At 33.8% G+C, this 17,957-nt stretch overlaps 1 protein-coding gene across 3 annotated transcripts; it reads left to right on the top strand.

Moving 5' to 3' along the window:
* The first annotated feature begins 302 nt into the window (after window positions 1–302).
* Window positions 303–17,269, top strand: LOC130810130 (sister-chromatid cohesion protein 3). Of its 3 annotated transcripts, none has more exons than XM_057676085.1 (22): window positions 303–571; window positions 668–836; window positions 2,774–2,886; window positions 3,046–3,138; window positions 3,274–3,437; window positions 3,524–3,760; window positions 7,049–7,193; window positions 7,324–7,502; window positions 7,588–7,733; window positions 7,818–7,939; window positions 8,188–8,361; window positions 8,499–8,660; window positions 8,750–8,950; window positions 10,825–10,962; window positions 11,048–11,248; window positions 11,344–11,488; window positions 12,544–12,650; window positions 12,849–12,986; window positions 13,441–13,706; window positions 13,796–13,920; window positions 15,347–15,658; window positions 16,876–17,269. In XM_057676085.1, the coding sequence occupies exons 1-21, from the start codon at window positions 524–526 to the stop codon at window positions 15,610–15,612; spliced, it is 3,339 nt and encodes a 1,112-aa protein (XP_057532068.1). In that variant the 5' UTR covers window positions 303–523; the 3' UTR covers window positions 15,613–15,658; window positions 16,876–17,269. The 3 variants fall into 3 exon arrangements, with proteins under 3 accessions (XP_057532068.1, XP_057532069.1, XP_057532067.1); XM_057676084.1 differs by having other exon boundaries at window positions 322–571; window positions 7,815–7,939; XM_057676086.1 differs by lacking the exon at window positions 10,825–10,962 and having other exon boundaries at window positions 321–571; window positions 7,815–7,939.
* The last annotated feature ends 688 nt before the right edge of the window (window positions 17,270–17,957 follow it).

Below are 17,957 nucleotides of genomic sequence, written 5' to 3'. Positions count from 1 at the left end.
GGGCCGATTCTTGACATAAATAATATTTATTTAGGAAATAAAACATATAATATTTAACACAAAAAAACTCACACATTTTATCATAAATTATGATAGGCAAGCAAAAACAAAATGCATTATAATAAAATACACACATGTACGTACACACGTACAATAATAATAATCATATCTTTAAATAATAATAATAATAATGAGTCAATTGTAATTAAAAAAAATAAATTAACGAGTCAATTAAAAATTGAGATTATTCAAAAATGAATCATTTTTATTTACCCTATTCATTTAGGAAAAAATTTCGAAAATGCAAAATCGCGGACTGTAGGTTACACTTTGGGAAATGGCGGGAGCTCAATGAAAGTAACACAACAACGTCACAACTCACTAGTCACTACACAAAAATACAAGGAATTCAACTTTCGCATTTCTGTTCTCTCTTGTAGTGCACGATTCACTTTCTCTCTGGTTTTCTATCTCTACCTTTATTTTCTTCCATTCATTACTTGCAAAAAAGCTTCAAGTAATCATGGAAGATGCTGTTGCCGCCACTTCAGAAGCATCAGTTCGCCGTTCTGTAAGTTGTTACTCTCATTCCCTTCCTGAATCTGTTTATTACTATCATTCTCTTCGTTTCTGTCGATTTATGTCTTAAAATTTTGGAGCTGTTCAGAAACGTAACAGAACCGGGAAATTATATCGCGAAGTTAGCGACCAAAGCCCTAATGATCCTGGTAGGGATGATTCTTTTGACGATGTTGAGGAAGTTCGTCCTAAAGCTAAGCGGAATCGTGCTGTGGAGCCTGCTAATAATGTGAATTTCGACCAGATTAGCTTGATTGGTAAATTTAATTCAATTAGGGTTTTGAATTTTTTTTTTCGTTTTTACTCTCTATTTTAGTTATTTGTTACTGTAACACGAAAGGGTTGAAAAATTAGTTGATTATTCAATCTAGATTTAGTTTATAAGTTTTGTATTGTTCTCTCTCTCTCTCTCTCTCTCTCTCTTATTTTGATTTCACTGTCACGTATTCCATTGTTTTTTGAAAGGATCATGACCTTTTGTATGGTTTGTTCGAAGGTGTCCTGGGTAGAAATTTATCACCTCAACGAAGATGGTTAGAAGTGTAAAGTTGTGCCCTAGTGATTACCTTTGTGGACATGCCTATATAGATACCGTCCAAAAGCATTTTATTTTATGTTTAAGTTGCTATATATTTGCATCCATGTGAATTTGATCAATGTATAGAAAAAATACTTCTTGCATAGTTTAAGTATATCTTGATCTCCATAGATCATGCTATTAGATGATTAAGGAAATTTATTTTTTTTATCATTTGTTAATTGGTTTTTGGTTTATGAATCTTAGATGTGACTAAGTTTTACCGGTTGTCACTAATCAATCTTTTGGGATTAAGGCTCTAGCATTGGTGTTGTTGTTGAATCTTTTGTCAGTTGGTTAAATAATTGAATTATTAGAAAATAAAATTAGTACATCTAATCCCTAAAGCTGCTAGTTTACTTTGGCCTCATTCCTCATGTTTTCTTTACTGCTCTTCTTCTTTCCACCGTGGTTACTTTCCTTGCCTTTCTCTTTGTCCGTGGGTGCCTCATTGGTGGCTTACATTCATGGGGTGGGAATATAAGGTATCGATATTTTGGTTTGCTTCCCGCTAAAATAGAATCCACGACTTGATGGGGTGGGATTTTTAAGGACTATGTTTTACTTGGGTCTTTTGGGTTGATGATATATTGTTTCTTTCATTGTGTAAAATATCGTTCACGTCACTCTATCGCAACCCTGTTGTAGAAGTTTTTGAGCACAGGACTAAAATATAGGTCATGATAATCGCAAAATCATCCACAAATCTTTTCGTGACTGCCAACGACACCATATTTTTGCACTATTGTTTCTTTCATTCCAATGCAATTGTCACTTGATATCATCATATAAGGCCTTGAGGAGTCAATCGATAAATATATTTGACCTCATGTAATTGAAGGGTGATTTATTTCTCATCGGGTTAAATCTTTAGCTTATTTATATTTTCTTTACGGGAGGATACATAATATACTCAATAAAGAAGATTTTATAAGGGGAATAAGATAGTTCTACACCTAAAAACCAATATTCATGGCGGTAAATCTTTTTATTCTGTTGAATATTCTATGAGAGCATTTCATAGTTCTTGAAATTCATTAGCATTGTTGCAAATTGCAATATGATGTGTAGCTTTTGTGAGATTGTGGGTGCTTATTTGTCTAAAGTTTTCCTTCAAACAATTGTCTAGACTTTTAACAGGTTAGGAAAATATGGTACTTGCGTTTGTCCACCTAAGGATTTTTAGCAGGGATTTTGCAGTCTCTATTTGTAGATAGATACGTCAATATATCTACATATTTTTTTGTATTTTAGAAAATATTGCTGCAAAAGCTTAATTTATAAGTTCTTTAGTCATTTGAAGTCTGAACTCTTTATCCCATTGGAAATATCTTGGAAATATACATATAAGGGTGTATTGCACAGTCCCCCCTCTCGCACCTCCATCTTTTCCCCTTCTCATACGACGCTGATTTTTCCCTTTACCTTCTTTTGCTTAAAAAGGGGCAAAGTGTGCTACATGCACCTCTATTTTTTGATTGCTATTTTTCTGTCATATGGTAATTTGGCCACAATGAACCATATAGCTAAAAGGAATTCATGTTTTCCATTGTTAGCTGCACATATCCTCACAATAATGCTTTCTCTAGTGTAATTTGCTAATGTTATCTTGTGCAGAGGCTATTAAAGGGAGCAGGAAAAATATACCTCCAATAGTCAAGGTTTGGGTTGAGCTTTATGAGAAGGATAAAAAACAAGCAATGCTTGACCTTTTGTCTATGTTATTTGAGGTGATTGAAATTTTTTACTTTGTACAGTGAAGTAGTAGTAGTACCCTTTTTGGGTGATATATAGTAAAGGCAATTTATGTCAATTTATGATTAGAAAAATGTATGATAAATTATGTTTATATTGCTGCAAAGATTAGCCTAATAGGGTTACAACTGCAGTCATGTGGTGCAAAATATGACATGGAGGGTGATCCCTTTGAGGAGATAGATGTTGATAATGTAGTGATTGCTTTGGTCAATCTTGCAACAAAGGTATTTTCAACTTTTAACAGTTTTAGTTGATTAAGATTTGCGGTATTGCTTTTCAGAAACATTTAGTTAGTAATTAGCTCAATTTGCTTTAAGATTTCATGCTTTCTGAATAAAGTTTTGTCTTAATTTTTACAGGGTGAAGTTGAAGATTACCAAAGCTCAAAAAGAAAGGACTTCAACAACATGAAAGATAACCTAGTTTACTTTTGGGATAATTTGGTCACCGAGTGCCAGATAGGGCCATTGTTTGATGGGATGCTTTTTGATAAATGCACAGACTATGTGATTGCTCTATCATGGTTGGTTATTCAAAATATGTCATGTGTTTGTTTTCCAAAGTTTAGCCACTTTATCTCAGCTAACTGCCCTTTTTTTTTTGTTATAGCACCCCGCCACGAATTTATCGCCAAGTTGCTTCTTTGGTTGGGCTTCAACTTGTCACATCATTCATTACAGTGGCAAAAATGCTTGGTTCACAGCGTGAAACTACGCAGAGGCAGTTAAATGCTGAAAACAAGAAACGAGCAGAGGGTCCTCGAGCGCAGTCTCTCAATAAAAGATTGATGTCTACTCATGAAAAGATAACAATAATAGAAGAGATGATGGACAAGATATTTAAAGGGTATGTGTTCTTGATTTTTGAATACTTTTCTAGTCGTTTTTTGCAATGAGCACAACTAGATTAACACGGACAATTACAATAATTAAAGTTTTTAATAAATAATTTTTAGTCAAAAGAGATAGAAAAGTTGGATATCCGTTAAAGAATATCTTTGCTGAAAATTATAAATGTGGATTTGTTTGGCTGGCTTAAATGAGGGTGAACGTATATCACTACTTTTGATATATATTTCCAAATTTCGGCAATTTAGCCTACAACTTCATGAAATATCTATTTTTTACTTTTTCTTCTATTTGGGATTAAAGTTGTATTGGAGAGTGAGGGTTTCGTATCTTTTTTCCTTGTAAGATTTTTGTTTATTTTTTAGTTGAAAATCAATTTTCTTTTGATGATCCAGAATCTAATAATTAACATGTTCTGACATTCCAGCAAATTTGGTTGTCATATCCCTCGAGAACAAGATAATGACCTGAGTTTCGATTTGATTTGTGCATGACTCAATTATATGTTAGTTGTTTGTAGAAAAAGACAATATAATATAAGGTGCAAATGTTTTACAAAATTGGTTTTATAAATCAAAAAATATAATAGAATTTGAAATTAAAAGTTACTCATTCAGTTCACTTTATATTTTGTTTGGGAATCACTTATTGGCAATTTGATTGTTTGTATGGGCTATTTTCGGCGCCTAGTAGTATTAGCTATCTATTAAGGTGTTTGATTAAATTATCTTTTTGATGTTGTATATGCGAAATAGCTAAGCAAAACCTGGTGGAAAGAAGTTCCTTCTAAACTAGTTTCATTTGGTGAAGAGTTTTGTTAAACGTAGATTGTTTGGAAGGCTAAAACTCCCTGCACTTCTTCAAAATCCTTTTCATGTGTCTCATTTTATTCCCTTCTTGTTGATCCTCCTTCTTATCCACTCGCTTTTCCATTGGCCAAGCTTATTTGGAAGGCTAAAACTCCTAGCAAGGGAGCTTTCTCTTGGCTTTTGGTTTTGGGTAAACTTAATGCTATGGAAAATCTCCAAATATACTCCCTATCATTCTCTTTGCCCATAACGATGTATCATGTGTTTTTGAGATTAGGAGGATAATAATCATCTTTTTCTACATTGTATTTTTGCAAGTGGGATATGGGTTAGTTTGCTTATTATTATTGGTGAGTCTTTGATTGACTCAGTAAGTATTGAGATCTCTTTCAGATTAGATATTGTGGCTTCAGAAAGAAGAGAAAGCTTAAGACTTTGTCACACTAGTGCATCTTTGTGCATTTTCAATGATCGTTCCTTGGATTAGATGTTTGGGATAAGGTTAAATATTTAGTAACCCTATGGATTAAGGTGATTTGTTTATTTGGGAACTTGCTATTATTGATTTATGTAAAAGCAACTTGAAGGTTCTTTTTTTTTTTTTTTTTTTTTTTTTTTTTGTAATTAGATGTTATTGCAGTTGGATCTATGATTTGTATCGAAGCTTACTTTAATATGTTTTTCTTTAACATAGGCTGTTTGACCATATTAATAAACCAAAAGCCAAAAAAAGCTGAGCAAAGGCCAATTGGCAATCAAGGCTTATGTTTCGCTTCCTCCTGACACACCTAACTTTTTCACAGCTCCACCAAAACCTTTGTCCGCATTCTTTTTAGAAGCATCCCTACTATCATGAGTATCAAACCCCCTCTTTTTAATTATTATTTTTTTCTTTTCCTTATCCTGTGACCACTTTAACCACCTTCTATAACTGCTTCTTTTATATTACTGTCTCTCTCTCTTTCCTCCCCACTCCTGTGGTAGTGCCCTCTTCTATTTAAACTCAAACCTCATTTCATCCTCGCTTACGTCTTTCTATCACGCCCTCAACTATTACTTTTAATATTATAATACCATAACAACTCTCTAAAATAGTCATTTAGAAGTTAGAACTCACTATTGCACCACTCATAGCAGTAGCTAGTGGCAGAAGCATAGACGCCAGTGAAATTTTGATGGGAGATCACAATTGTACAGAGGTGACTGTAAAATTGGTTGGTGTGTGTAGCCAAGTTGAAGGAGATATGTACTTGGAGATAAGGTTTAGGATAGGAGGGCTTAGGGTGGCCTTAAAGAGAACATTGCAATTTTTTTGGAAAACAGAGAAGCCACAAGAGTTAGGGGCGGTGCAGAGGAGGGAAAGGGAAGGCACATGAGGATAAGTTTCAATTTTAGGGTTTTGCCTTAGTGGTAAAAAAGAAGAATGCAGCAAATAGAGCAAGGAGAGTTTGGTACCTTGGTGGTATTGGCTGTGTTTGGGGAGAAAGATGGAGAGAGAGAGTTTATGGTTTGGTGGATACAATTGGTTGGATGTGAGAAAAGGGAAGGCGCTTAAGTTTTTTTTTTCTTCCATATTTCGTCAATTATTTTTGATATAAAATTCATGTGCAGTCTCATTCATGCGAAGTTGTAGATAATGTTTGCAATGAAGGGTTCATCACAAGCAACATTTTTGTTATCACAAGGGTAAGGTTCACTTTAGTGGGAGCCACTTGATGACATTGAGCTAATGAAATATTCTTAGAAGATAACATCATAGTCTTTGACATTTTTCAGAGAAAATAAATCTTGTAAAGATTTGGATTAATTTTTGATTCATCAAACGGTTGTGTTTTTTTTTCTTTTTTCTTTTTTCTTTTTTTTAAAAGAAAACAACAGAAAAACTGACTTATTCATTTGGCAAAAAAAAAAAAACCCAGAAAAATCGACTTATTCATTTGAGTTTGCATTTACTAGAGGTGATTGCTAGATAACAAAGTTTCGTTTTAAGTTTTATGTGAGTCGGAGAATGCATTGATGTATATCTGATCTGCTCTTTGCATAAATATTAAACTTTATGCCTTGTTTTTGATCTTCTCTTCTTTCCTTTTCTTATGGCATCCCATTATATGAACATTTACAGTGTAATCCAAACTTTGAACAAGAATCGTTATATTAAATAATGGTCGTCTATTAGGGGTTATGAGTGGTTTTTTAATTTGAAAGATGATATGGGATTTAGTATATTTGTGTGCTAATTTTTATAAGGTTCTTAAATTGTGTTTGTTACATTTGGAGATTCAATCCTGTGATATCCACATATTGATTGTGTCTGTGAGTTAGAGAATTGAGCTGATAATGCATTCTGAGATATCCTGGTTTTTCAGGATTCATTAGAGATTATCAAAACTGGTTTTTTTTGGTGAGTCTATCTACAGATAATAGACTGCATCAATATTATGATTTTAATTTATTGACAAGCTGACTCTTCCATGTAGGCTATTTATGCATCGTTATCGAGACATCGATCCCAATATTAGAGTTTCCAGCATACAGTCATTAGGTGTCTGGATCTTGTCGTATCCATCATTGTTCCTGCAGGATAGATATCTTAAATATCTTGGGTGGACATTGAATGACAAGGTTTGTTTCGTTTTTTTTTTGATATTTTTTCCAGCGGCTAATGAAGTCAATTGCTTTTTATGTGTTCAGTCTAAATGCCTTACTGTATTCTTGTTTTCTTCTTTCCTTTTTCTGACTTTGATGAATGAAGAATGCTGGTGTCAGAAAAGCTTCGGTTGTTGCATTGCAAAGCCTGTATGAAGTTGATGATAATGTCCCATCACTTGATCTTTTCACACAAAGGTTTTCCAACAGAATGATTGAACTTGCTGATGACATTGATATTTCTGTGGCTGTGAGTGCCATTGGGTTATTGAAGCAATTGTTAAGGTATTATTTCCTTTAATAAGAAGAGGAATATTTATTTTCCAACTTATAATGCTTTCTGCTGATAACATAACTGATAACCTTCCAGGCATCAGCTTTTACTGGATGATCACTTGGGTCCTTTGTATGATCTTCTTGTTGTTGAGGCCCCAGAAATTAGACGAGCAATAGGGGAGCTGGTCTATGATCACTTGATTGAGCAGAAATTTAATACTTCACAGCCCCAATCTGCAGGTTTGCTCTAACTCACATTATTCTGTTTGTTTTTGCTCTCTGTAGAGACATTTCTTTTTTTTATTCGTTATATTTTCACAGCAGATAGCGACTCTTCTCTGGTTACCCTCGGTAGAATGTTACAAATACTGAAGGAATTCTCACGCGATCCTCTCCTAATAACTTACGTCATTGATGATGTTTGGGAGTACATGAAGGCCATGAAAGTAAGTGCTGAAATATGCTGTCTGCAGTTTGTCTGCCTTTGTGAATAGAAATTTCCGGAAGTCATTGCTTTTCCGGTTATTGGTATTGTTACTTCATGTCCCATGGATATTGGTGCATTACAGTTCTTAGTGATAGCTTTGGAGGGGTAGTGCAACAATCTTAGTGGGACGGTGGAAGATGTTGTAGCCAATGTGAAAAAGGCTAATATAATCTTTTTTTCTATTTCTTTGTGATGTGTCTTTTATAGGATTGGAAGTGCATAATTTCTGTACTTCTGGACGAAAATCCTTCTATCGAGCTGACTGAAATTGATGCGACTAATTTGATCAGACTCCTTTGTGCATCTGTCAAGAAGGCTGTTGGGGAGAGGATTGTACCTGTTACTGATAATCGGAAACAATACTATACTAAGGCTCAAAAGGTCGTCTATTGTGTTGTAAACTTTCAGTTTGCCTTTTCAGCTAGTTTGAGAGAGACGGAAAATAGCGAGACTTGATCCATGTTTCTAAACAACTACCTCTATATTTTCTTTATCAGTTCATTTTCTGTATGTATTAGGAAGTTTTTGAAACAAACAAGCAGGAAATTACCGTGGTGATGATGAAAAACTACCCCCAGCTTCTGCGAAAATACGTGGCAGACAATGCCAAAGCACCATCATTAGTTCAAATTGTTCAGTATATGAATCTTGAGCTTTATTCTTTAAAGAGACAGGAACAGGTTAGTGGAGATGTTCTCATTTAAGAAGTTTAGTTTTTGAAAAGATATCTGTACTTATCTTCCCCTGATGTTCTTTGTTTTATGTCTAGAATTTTAAGACTGTACTCCAACTGATGAAGGAGGCTTTTTTTAAGCATGGAGATAAGGAAACTCTTAGGTCTTGTATTCAGGCTATGCACTTCTGTTGTGTGGAGTGCAAGGGAGAGCTGCAAGAATTTGCAAACAATAAACTAAAGGAAGTCGAGGATGAACTTATGGAGAAGCTAAAGGCAGCTGTAAAAGAAGCAATGGTACGTTCATCTAACTTGTTATAACATAAGTTGACTATATATACAATAATTTTCACCATTGATGGAAACATTTGGGTATTAAAGAGTGAACATATGGGTATTAAAAGGGTACGCACGGGTTTTGAATATGAATTTTCATAAGGTGAACATATGGGTATTAAAAGGGTACGTACGGGTTTTAAATATGAATTTTCATAACTAACCACTGTTATGACATAAGTTTGACATTATTTACAGAATTGCAATTAATGAGAATGTGTACCCCCTTCATTGTGTATCCCTTCGTTTTCATGATTTCATCATTTTTTGGTTTTCACATGATCTTCTCTCTATATATTGTAAGCGAGAGGGAGGGTAGGGGTTATGGGGTAGGGGGCAGGGAGAGAGACATACTGAGAGACATAATTACAGACATATATAGGGGGAGAGGATCTGGTAGAAATAAAAATTAAGCTGAAAACCAAAATTAAACTGAGGAGCATTAAATCCTTTTTGTTGGGATACATATGAGTATTAAGGGGTATACATGGGTATTATAGGAGTGCTTTTGATTGAACCACTGTTCAATCTAAATCTACTAATATTTACAAGAATGCCACTGATGAGAATATAACTTCATCTCATTGTTTGTGTGTGTGCGTGCGTGTTTGTGTATATATATATAGGTGAGATCTATTAAGAAGGGTGCTTAAAATAAGAAGGATTATACTCCCTTGATTTCAGTAAGATGAAGAAATCTAAGATCAATTTGGAGCACGAAAAGCATAAATGGTTAGGGTTATTTATAAATAAGGGAATTTTTGAGGAATGTTCCTATTTTAGCGTTTTATAACATATTAACCTTTTTTTATACGTAGTAACAAAAAAATCATTTTTATCCTTCTTATTTTAAGTTGTCTTTCTTATTTGATTATATATATATATATATATATATAGAGAGAGGAAGAAGTTCAAGTGAAAACCATCCTTATATGAGAACCGTGAGAACCAATCTGACTGACAAAAAAGTGTTACTTTTTACTACAAAGGTGTTTCTTTAGGCAAATAAGTGTTATTTTTTTTTTAAAAAAAAGATGATACTTTTAGGCAAATAAATGTTACTTTAAGAAAAAAATTCTAAAAAAAACACATAAAAAGGTGTTACTTTTCCAGAAAAACATGTTACTTTGTATTTATATTTTTTTTCTGAAAGTAACACTTTTTTGGTAAAAAGTACCAGATTTTTTTAAAAACAAAAGTAATATTTTTTTTGTGCAAAAGTAACACCTTTTCTGTAAAAAGGTAACACATTTTTATCGGAGATTTTGGTTCTTACGGTTCTCATATAAGCTTGGTTCTCACTGAAACTTGACCCTATATATATATATATATATATATATATAGTTTATTTGTTTATTTAATTATATATTTGTGTGTGTGTATATATATATATATATAGGGTCAAGTTCCATTGAGAACCAAGCTTATATGAGAACCGTAAGAACCAATCTGCCTAATAAAAACATGTTACTTTTTTTTACAGAAAATGTGTCACTTTTGGCCAAAAAAATGTTACTTTTGTTTTAAAAAAAAGTTGGTACTTTTTAACAAAAAAAATGTGTTACTTTTAGGAAAAAAAAATATTTATCAAAAAAACAAATTACAAAGTAATAGGTTTTTTTCGAAAAGTAACATCTTTTTATGTCAAAAGTAACACCTTTTTTTTGATTTTTTTCAATTTTTTTTTCTTAAAGTAAATTTTTGTCGGGCAGATTGGTTCTCACGGTTCTGTTTTTTTTTTTCAATATGTACATATATGTATGTCTGTGTGTACGATAGACTGACTGCAATCACTATTTCTTTGCTTTCTATTTTCATTCTTCTCCGCTTACTAGGATGGTGATGATGAATACCCTATTCTCGTGAACTTAAAAAGACTATATGAGCTTCAATTGTGGAGATCTGTACCTATTGATAACTTATTTGATGATTTTTCCTCCATGCTTGAGAATTTCAGAAATGTAGATGATGAGGTGTGTAGCAAATTTTATATTAGCATTCTGTTGATTCCCTTTGATTTCTACTTTTGATTGTATCATGATGCTTCTTCATACACAGGTGAACTGTTTTCTGCTGCTCAACATGTTTCTTCACATAAAGTGGTGTCTCCATTCTGTTGTGAGCTCTGAAACCGTAAATGATGCGACTGTCTCATATTTGCTCTCTAAACGGGATACATTGTTCAAGAAACTAGATTATATTCTTCTGCCTTCTCAAGTTGGAGTGGAGATGAAACTGGGAAATCAACTTGCTTGTAGAGTATGATTCTGCTGACTTCTATGTGTTATAGTTTTGTTTTGTGGTATGATGCTGGCTTGATCTATTGTCTCACTATATCTCATCTTGTGCACTAGGTCTGTGTAATACTTGCTGAGCTCTGGTGCTTGTTTAGAAAATTGAAATACTCTTCTACTGCACTGGACGTTCTGGGTTTATACCCACCACAAGCTACTCTTGAGAAATTTTGGAAACTTTGTGAACAGCAGCTTGATGTCTCTAGTAAGTCTTTTTGACTCCTAAATCAGTCCCTGACATTTTTGATTTCACGAAAAATGGGAAAATAACTTGAGTACATTGTTTTGTTTGTAAGTGTATTTTCTTGGGGGTGGAGTGGGGGAGAGCCAATGAGGTGATTGAGATACATACCAAAGAAATATAAATTTATGTCCCCATGTAAATGGACATTTATGTCTTTGTTTGATTCAAGAATAAATATCAAGATAAAGGGGTGTTTAGCAAATGGCTTTTGGTGGGATTTGATTTGTCTACATTTCTCTTACAAATTATTCAAAAGTATACTCTCACCACTCAATAAATGATAATTAACATATGCCACTTAAAGTTCGATTCCCCCAATCTTCCCTATGCGGGAGCCACTATGTGGTTTGGGTAATGCAATGTTGTAAAGAATTCTCTCTGTTTTTTGTAACGTGGGAAAAAAAGGTGGTAGTAGTATCAATGGACATATTACTAAAAAGCAAGAATTGTAGCTAATAAATAATAATTAAAGCCAATAATATATTCATATGATAAAGGAGACTTTTTTTTGAATTGCTTCTCAAAATTATCATTACTACCTTTGTCCAACGGCTCAACTTTAGCTATTCTTTTATATTCAACAGACACATGTAGAGTTATAGGAAAATAGCAATTTGGATATCTTTGATTCGGATATAACATAATGTGTTCACTATTACTTATAGAAATCAGCTCTTCATAGAATAATGGTGACAGTGTAGGCCTATAACCAAAGTGATTATGATTTCTGTATAGAAGCTAATATAATTAAGCTATGATTACATTCCTTTGCAATTAAGATAGAGAATGCTACAACTGAAACTTTTCAAACTTGGATTTCAATCCTAATAATCTTGCGACACACTATCTTGATCTTATGAAAGGATTTTATATGACTTGCCTAAATGTCTATTGTTTATTATCTGTTGTGAAGTAGTTACATGCTTTTCGAATTAAGTGTCTTCTATTAAAAATACTTTTTTTGACATGAAAATCAAATATGAAATATCTTATATCTTTTCTGATATATCTTGTAGGTGAAACTGAAGATGAAGATCTTAACAGAGAGTATGTAGAAGAGACGACTCGAGATGTTGTTATCATTGCTGCTGGGAAGTTGATTACGAGCAATGTTGTTCCCTTGGTAAAGACTTCAAGGATTTGACTTGATGGCTTTCCATTTATTCTAGGACTTTTCGTCAATTGTTAAAATTGTACTGCTACTGTTTTTGTAGTTTAAGCTTAGATGTTTGTGCTCCATGTTTTAAATTTTTTGATTTACTTGCTATCTTTTGCTTGAAACTAGTTGTTTGATGTGGATTGCCTTTAAATTTTGATGCAGGAATATCTAGGTCCAGAGATCATCTCTCATCTTACACTGCACGGAAACAACATAGCTGAGGTGATCAAGCAGCTAATTGCTGTTCTGAGGAAAAAAGATGAGAATGTTTTTTTATTGTATCTTGAAGCACTTAAAAGAGTAAGACATCAATTTACTGGTTTAGAATGTATTGAAATTGTTCTTATGTACTTAAAATTTAAAATGATGTGTTGTTATTTTGAATAGATTGATGGGGGTAGTTTTATGACTTTCTAGAATGATATACCATATATTTTTGGACTCCCATTTCAAGTAGTCATGTTGGCAAGTATTTTTGGGAAAAAGTAGATCTTTGCTTAAATTCATGTACAGGTCAGACATTAGAACAGGGGAGTGAGGTATAGGTAAATTGGAACTTAGAGAATCTTTTTAAAATTTAGTTGAGGATGAAAACCTTGGGCTGAAATTTGTTTTTTCATTTGACAGATGTTTAACTGAAGTCGATAAAAACTTTCTGATTTATTTTTTTAATGAATTTATCCTACTTTACGAGATTCCTATTGTAATCTTATACTTTGTCTTGTTGTTATATAATATTATATTATGTTGACAGGCATACCATCGGCATATGCTTCAACGTTCTAATGACACTGATAAATTGTCCGTGGACAATTCCTTTCTTGATTGCAAGCAACTCGCTGTTCAGCTATCAGGAACTATCGTGGGTGCTGCTAGAAGTAAGCATAGATTGGACATTCTAAAAATGGTGAAGGCGGCTATAGATTATGCTTTTATAGACGCACCACAGCGACTGTCATTTTTGGTTGGTGCTGTTGTCCCTTTTGTTGAGAAACTTCCATCTACAGATATTCCTGACCTGTAAGCTGGAGTCATTTGAGCTTATTATCCATTAATATACTTGTTAAATTCTTGATGACATGGAACCTGTTGTTGGCTTGAACATGTAGCTTAAAAGACATCCAAGGACGAACGGAGAATACAAATACAGACGAGGATCCTAGTGGTTGGCGACCCTATCATCAGTTTGTTGAGACCCTGCAAGAAAAATGTGTGAAGATGGAAGGTTTTGCAGGTAATGATATACTTGTAATTATACACCGATATGCTTATCTTTCCATTCAAAATAGATTATACGTTGAACGGTTCTTTTCTGGTAATATTGTTTTGCGTATTGGGTATTGATGTATATTTAACTATTATGAGTTGTTGTCATTTCCTTCCTCTCTCTTTGATAATCAATGAACCAATGCACTAATTTTTTGGTTAAACTAAATAAATTGAGCCCCAATGTTGACTTGAAACTCATTGAGGCTTGAGAGGTTGAAGTCAGCCTCATCTTGACTCTTTAGTTTGGCTCAGATTTGTCTTGGTTTCCTTTTTCTGGTTGCAAAATAGAATTAGCCAGATTTCTTTTTCTATCAATCCCGAATTTGTCCTCCTCTACTTACGCACATTTCTATGGAGCTTCTATGTTAATTTCTTCATTTCTCTGATTCATGATTTGTTCTTCTTTTGTCATGTCTGTGGTTAAGCTCCTATGGTCCGTCTTCTATGTGTATCCCTAAATTTTTCTTTGAATCTCTGTGTGTTATTTTGTATTTTGTTGGTGAACTGGAGTGATCTTTTTAGCCCTGTACATAGAAAATGTAAGTTGTATTGTCAATTGCTAGTATTTTTCTACCACTGAGATTTCACTTTCAACAACCCATATGGAGCTTCCTTGACTGAGAGTTAATCAGCTCCAACAAGACTAGGCGTTGCTTCTTTTGGAGGCTCTTGGAGGCTAAACATCTGCAGCCCTGCACAGGCTATGCCCTTACCTAACTGAGAAACCTTTTTATCACTAGAGTGTAACATTCTAACATGTATCAGTTGTAGTTCCATACTTTACTAGATGCATAAGCTATGCATTTGTTAATTCCCTTGCTATTTTTTTTTCTTTATGTTCATGGAAAGTATGTCTTACCGTTGTCACTGTTTATTTAGAGCAATGCTACTTAATCATCGACCTTTTGCTAAATATCCCTAGCAGCATTGGAGCTGTGCATTTTATGGCTATGCTTGGATTCTTTGGTTGTAGAATGATGCTCTTTTATTTCTTAATTTAGGCTAATGGGATAGAAATGTTATGGAAGCGCGTGTGTGTGTTTTTGCTATTTTTGCCGTTATCCTACTCATAAAAATTTCTTATCTAAAGAATGTTTTAAGGCTTTGACATTGTTGAATTGCTGTTGTAAGAGAATCTTGGTGTTTTGCACCTAAAATATTATGTTTCTTGCGTACTGTACTCTGCTAGCCATGTTTCTTTGCTCTATTTTCTTTTTTTTTCTTTTTTCTTTTTTATTCTTTTTATGTGAATGAAATTTAAGTTTAAACTCATCTCAACTTCTCAAGTGAGCTTCCAGCTTAATCTTTAGCATAAGAATGTTCTTTTTATAAATTGAAGAAGCATCTTTTGAAGTTCCAAGGTATTTTGATGGTGTTGAATGTGGTTTCAGGTGCTGAAGATAAAGAAGCAACAGCTATGAAACGCCGAGGCCGCCGACCACCTAAACAGCGTAATCTACGTGGGAAAAAATTGTTTGATGAGAAAAGCTCTAGTGGGGAAGATGATGCAATTAGCTCATCTGACCAGGAAGCCCCTGATGACGAAGATGAGCAGGATGAAGAAAATACTACTTTGATTGATGTAATCAAGTCATCATCAAAACTGCGGTCCAAAAAACTGTCCAGACCCGAGAACAGGGGCCAAAATCCTGTTTGAGATTCCAGGCAAGCAATAGAAAATCTTACAGCTTCTAGAACAACAGGTATGGATGAGCTCTTTGATTTCTCTTTGGTTTCTCTTAGATAAATTGGAACGTATTCTTTCACAATCTCAAAAAGGAAATGACTGCCTATAGCTTTTGACCCTACTAGTGTGTTAGTTTGACAAACCAGGAATTACTTTGGAATGAACTACTTGCAGTTTTTTTAGATGGAAGGATCTTGTATTTAATGAAGCATGGATGCATGAGGCTTTTTTTATTAGATTATATTCTACTAGTATATTTGAATTTTGTATACTGTGAATTCGACCTTTTTATCTTTGATAATCCTCTCAACTGCCAGTTTTGAGCAGGTTTCTTCATTAGGGATCCTATGCAATGTCTAAAATTGTGTAGTCTTATTCTTTAAAAATAGTTCACCTTAATAATTCTCCTTGAAATTGTTGATCCATACTCAAAATTGTACAAAATAGCAAAAGCTTTAATCCCAAACCGATAGGGTCCTATGCGTGAACAGATATTTCAACCCCGTTCATCGTCTATAATTAATTTTCCTTCCATTCATTTCTGTTGACTGCCACACAACTTTCCAAATCCAAGGTCTTCATATCCCTTTTCACTCATGTCATCCAATTATACTTTGGTTTACCTTTTTATTTCAAACTCATCTTTGTTAACGGGTTCAACTTTTAAATCCTTAACCCATTTGGGATTCACCAGTCACCACCCGTCATTCTCCTGTCTTTGGTTGGTAGCTTTAATCCAGTTGATTTTGGTGAACAACCTTGGCCTCTGAACTGAATCATGATTAGAGTATTAGTATTACTCATAACGTTAATACTTCGTTTAGATTTCTGTGCTGCTCCTAGGAAATTAATGGTTGTGAAGCAAGTGCGTGTATGTGATATGTCCATGCAATTCATGTTATTTGACGTAGTTTTCTCTGTTTTGTAAAGGATGACTTTTGTCAGCTTATACAGTGATATTTTTTCTCAAATGTTGTGATAGGCAGTTTCCACCGCCTCAATAAAGCACTGCTTTACACCATATTGAGTTTGTCTAGTAGAATTTCTTTGTTGGATTTTCAGTCTGAACCGTAACACATAGGTTAATGCTCAAAGGACACTGCATCAACAGAACTAATGTTGCTTTCACAGTCTTGTCACTTGTGGAATGTCCATAGTTCAAATAACAAAGATGATCGGTTTAGTTAGCAAGTTCAATCTTGTCCTTATCATAATTAGCTCTTTCATTTGCAGGGGCATTGAACTATAAATGAAGCAAATTGCTTTTGATGTTTAAGACAAATCATGGGCATGCATATGTGCAGGTTGTCTTTCTCCTACACGTACATGATTTTGTATATGCAAAAGCTAGCCTGGGTTTGTCGTACGAAGATAGGTGCTGTATTATGCCATGTATGGCTGTATAGGGTAGAGGGTGTTTCTTATGCTTTAATTATTTTCTTCCATGCTTTCTGTAAAAATATAATTTCAAGTAGAAATTAGTAGTATTTTATGGTGTATATATTACAGGATTATGTTGTGTCGAAGTGTTTATCGTACTCGTACATACACATTTTGTGTACACACTTGTTTTCGATGATCAATTATTTCATCAGAAGTCTGAATGTTTTGGTCCTTTTCCTTATTACATGGTTTTGCATGATGCTGTGCTTTTGACCAATGACATGAACATTCTGACAATTATTGGGTGTCTTAAAGGGGTTGTCGAACTGATTCTTCTCTTTACCGCAATTTCCTGTGTCTGACGCTTAACACTTGGATATGGGTATTACGACCCTTCAACACTTTAATTTAGGTTCAAATATTATGTGTTTTTTTTTTCACTAAATCGTAAAGTTGGACGCTTGGATACGCGTTCAAGTCGGACATGGATACAAAGGGTCTAGGTAACTTCAGAGAAAAGTTTTGTTTTGGTTGGTGGTGTTGGAAGCATTTTTTGGATTGTTCATGGAGAACGACTTGACAAGAGCTCTCTCGCAACATTAAATGGTCCCCTTTTCATACAATTTCCTTTTTATTGTTTGAAGAAAATATATGTAGTGATTTATAATCGTCTAAATTATATGCCGCAGGACATGATTAGAAGTTTTATGATGTGTTTAGTTCAGGATATTAATTTACATGATATGTATTCTTTTACAAAATCAAATTTGATTAATATGAATTAAATCTTAACCTTTTCCTCTATAACTTTAAATATTTACTCAATTATTCAAGCATAACTAAATCACAATAATAAATGACAAAATTATATACTTCTAAGTTAATAAAAATAAAAGAAAAACCATAAAAAATGCGTTGTTTATGGGGACCAT

Source organism: Amaranthus tricolor, chromosome 4 (genome assembly GCF_026212465.1).
Source record: "Amaranthus tricolor cultivar Red isolate AtriRed21 chromosome 4, ASM2621246v1, whole genome shotgun sequence".
NCBI lineage: Eukaryota > Viridiplantae > Streptophyta > Magnoliopsida > Caryophyllales > Amaranthaceae > Amaranthus > Amaranthus tricolor.
Note: the sequence above shows the minus strand (reverse complement) of the source record. Positions and strands in the feature narration are given on the sequence as shown.

Excerpts from the sequence above, each read along its gene's own strand:
- LOC130810130 (XM_057676084.1), top strand. The coding sequence starts at position 524 with ATGGAAGATGCTGTTGCCGCCACTTCAGAAGCATCAGTTCGCCGTTCT. Across the intron at positions 837-2,773 it reads CGACCAGATTAGCTTGATTG|AGGCTATTAAAGGGAGCAGG; the intron begins GTAAATTTAATT and ends TATCTTGTGCAG. Across the intron at positions 12,651-12,848 it reads CGAGCAATGTTGTTCCCTTG|GAATATCTAGGTCCAGAGAT; the intron begins GTAAAGACTTCA and ends ATTTTGATGCAG.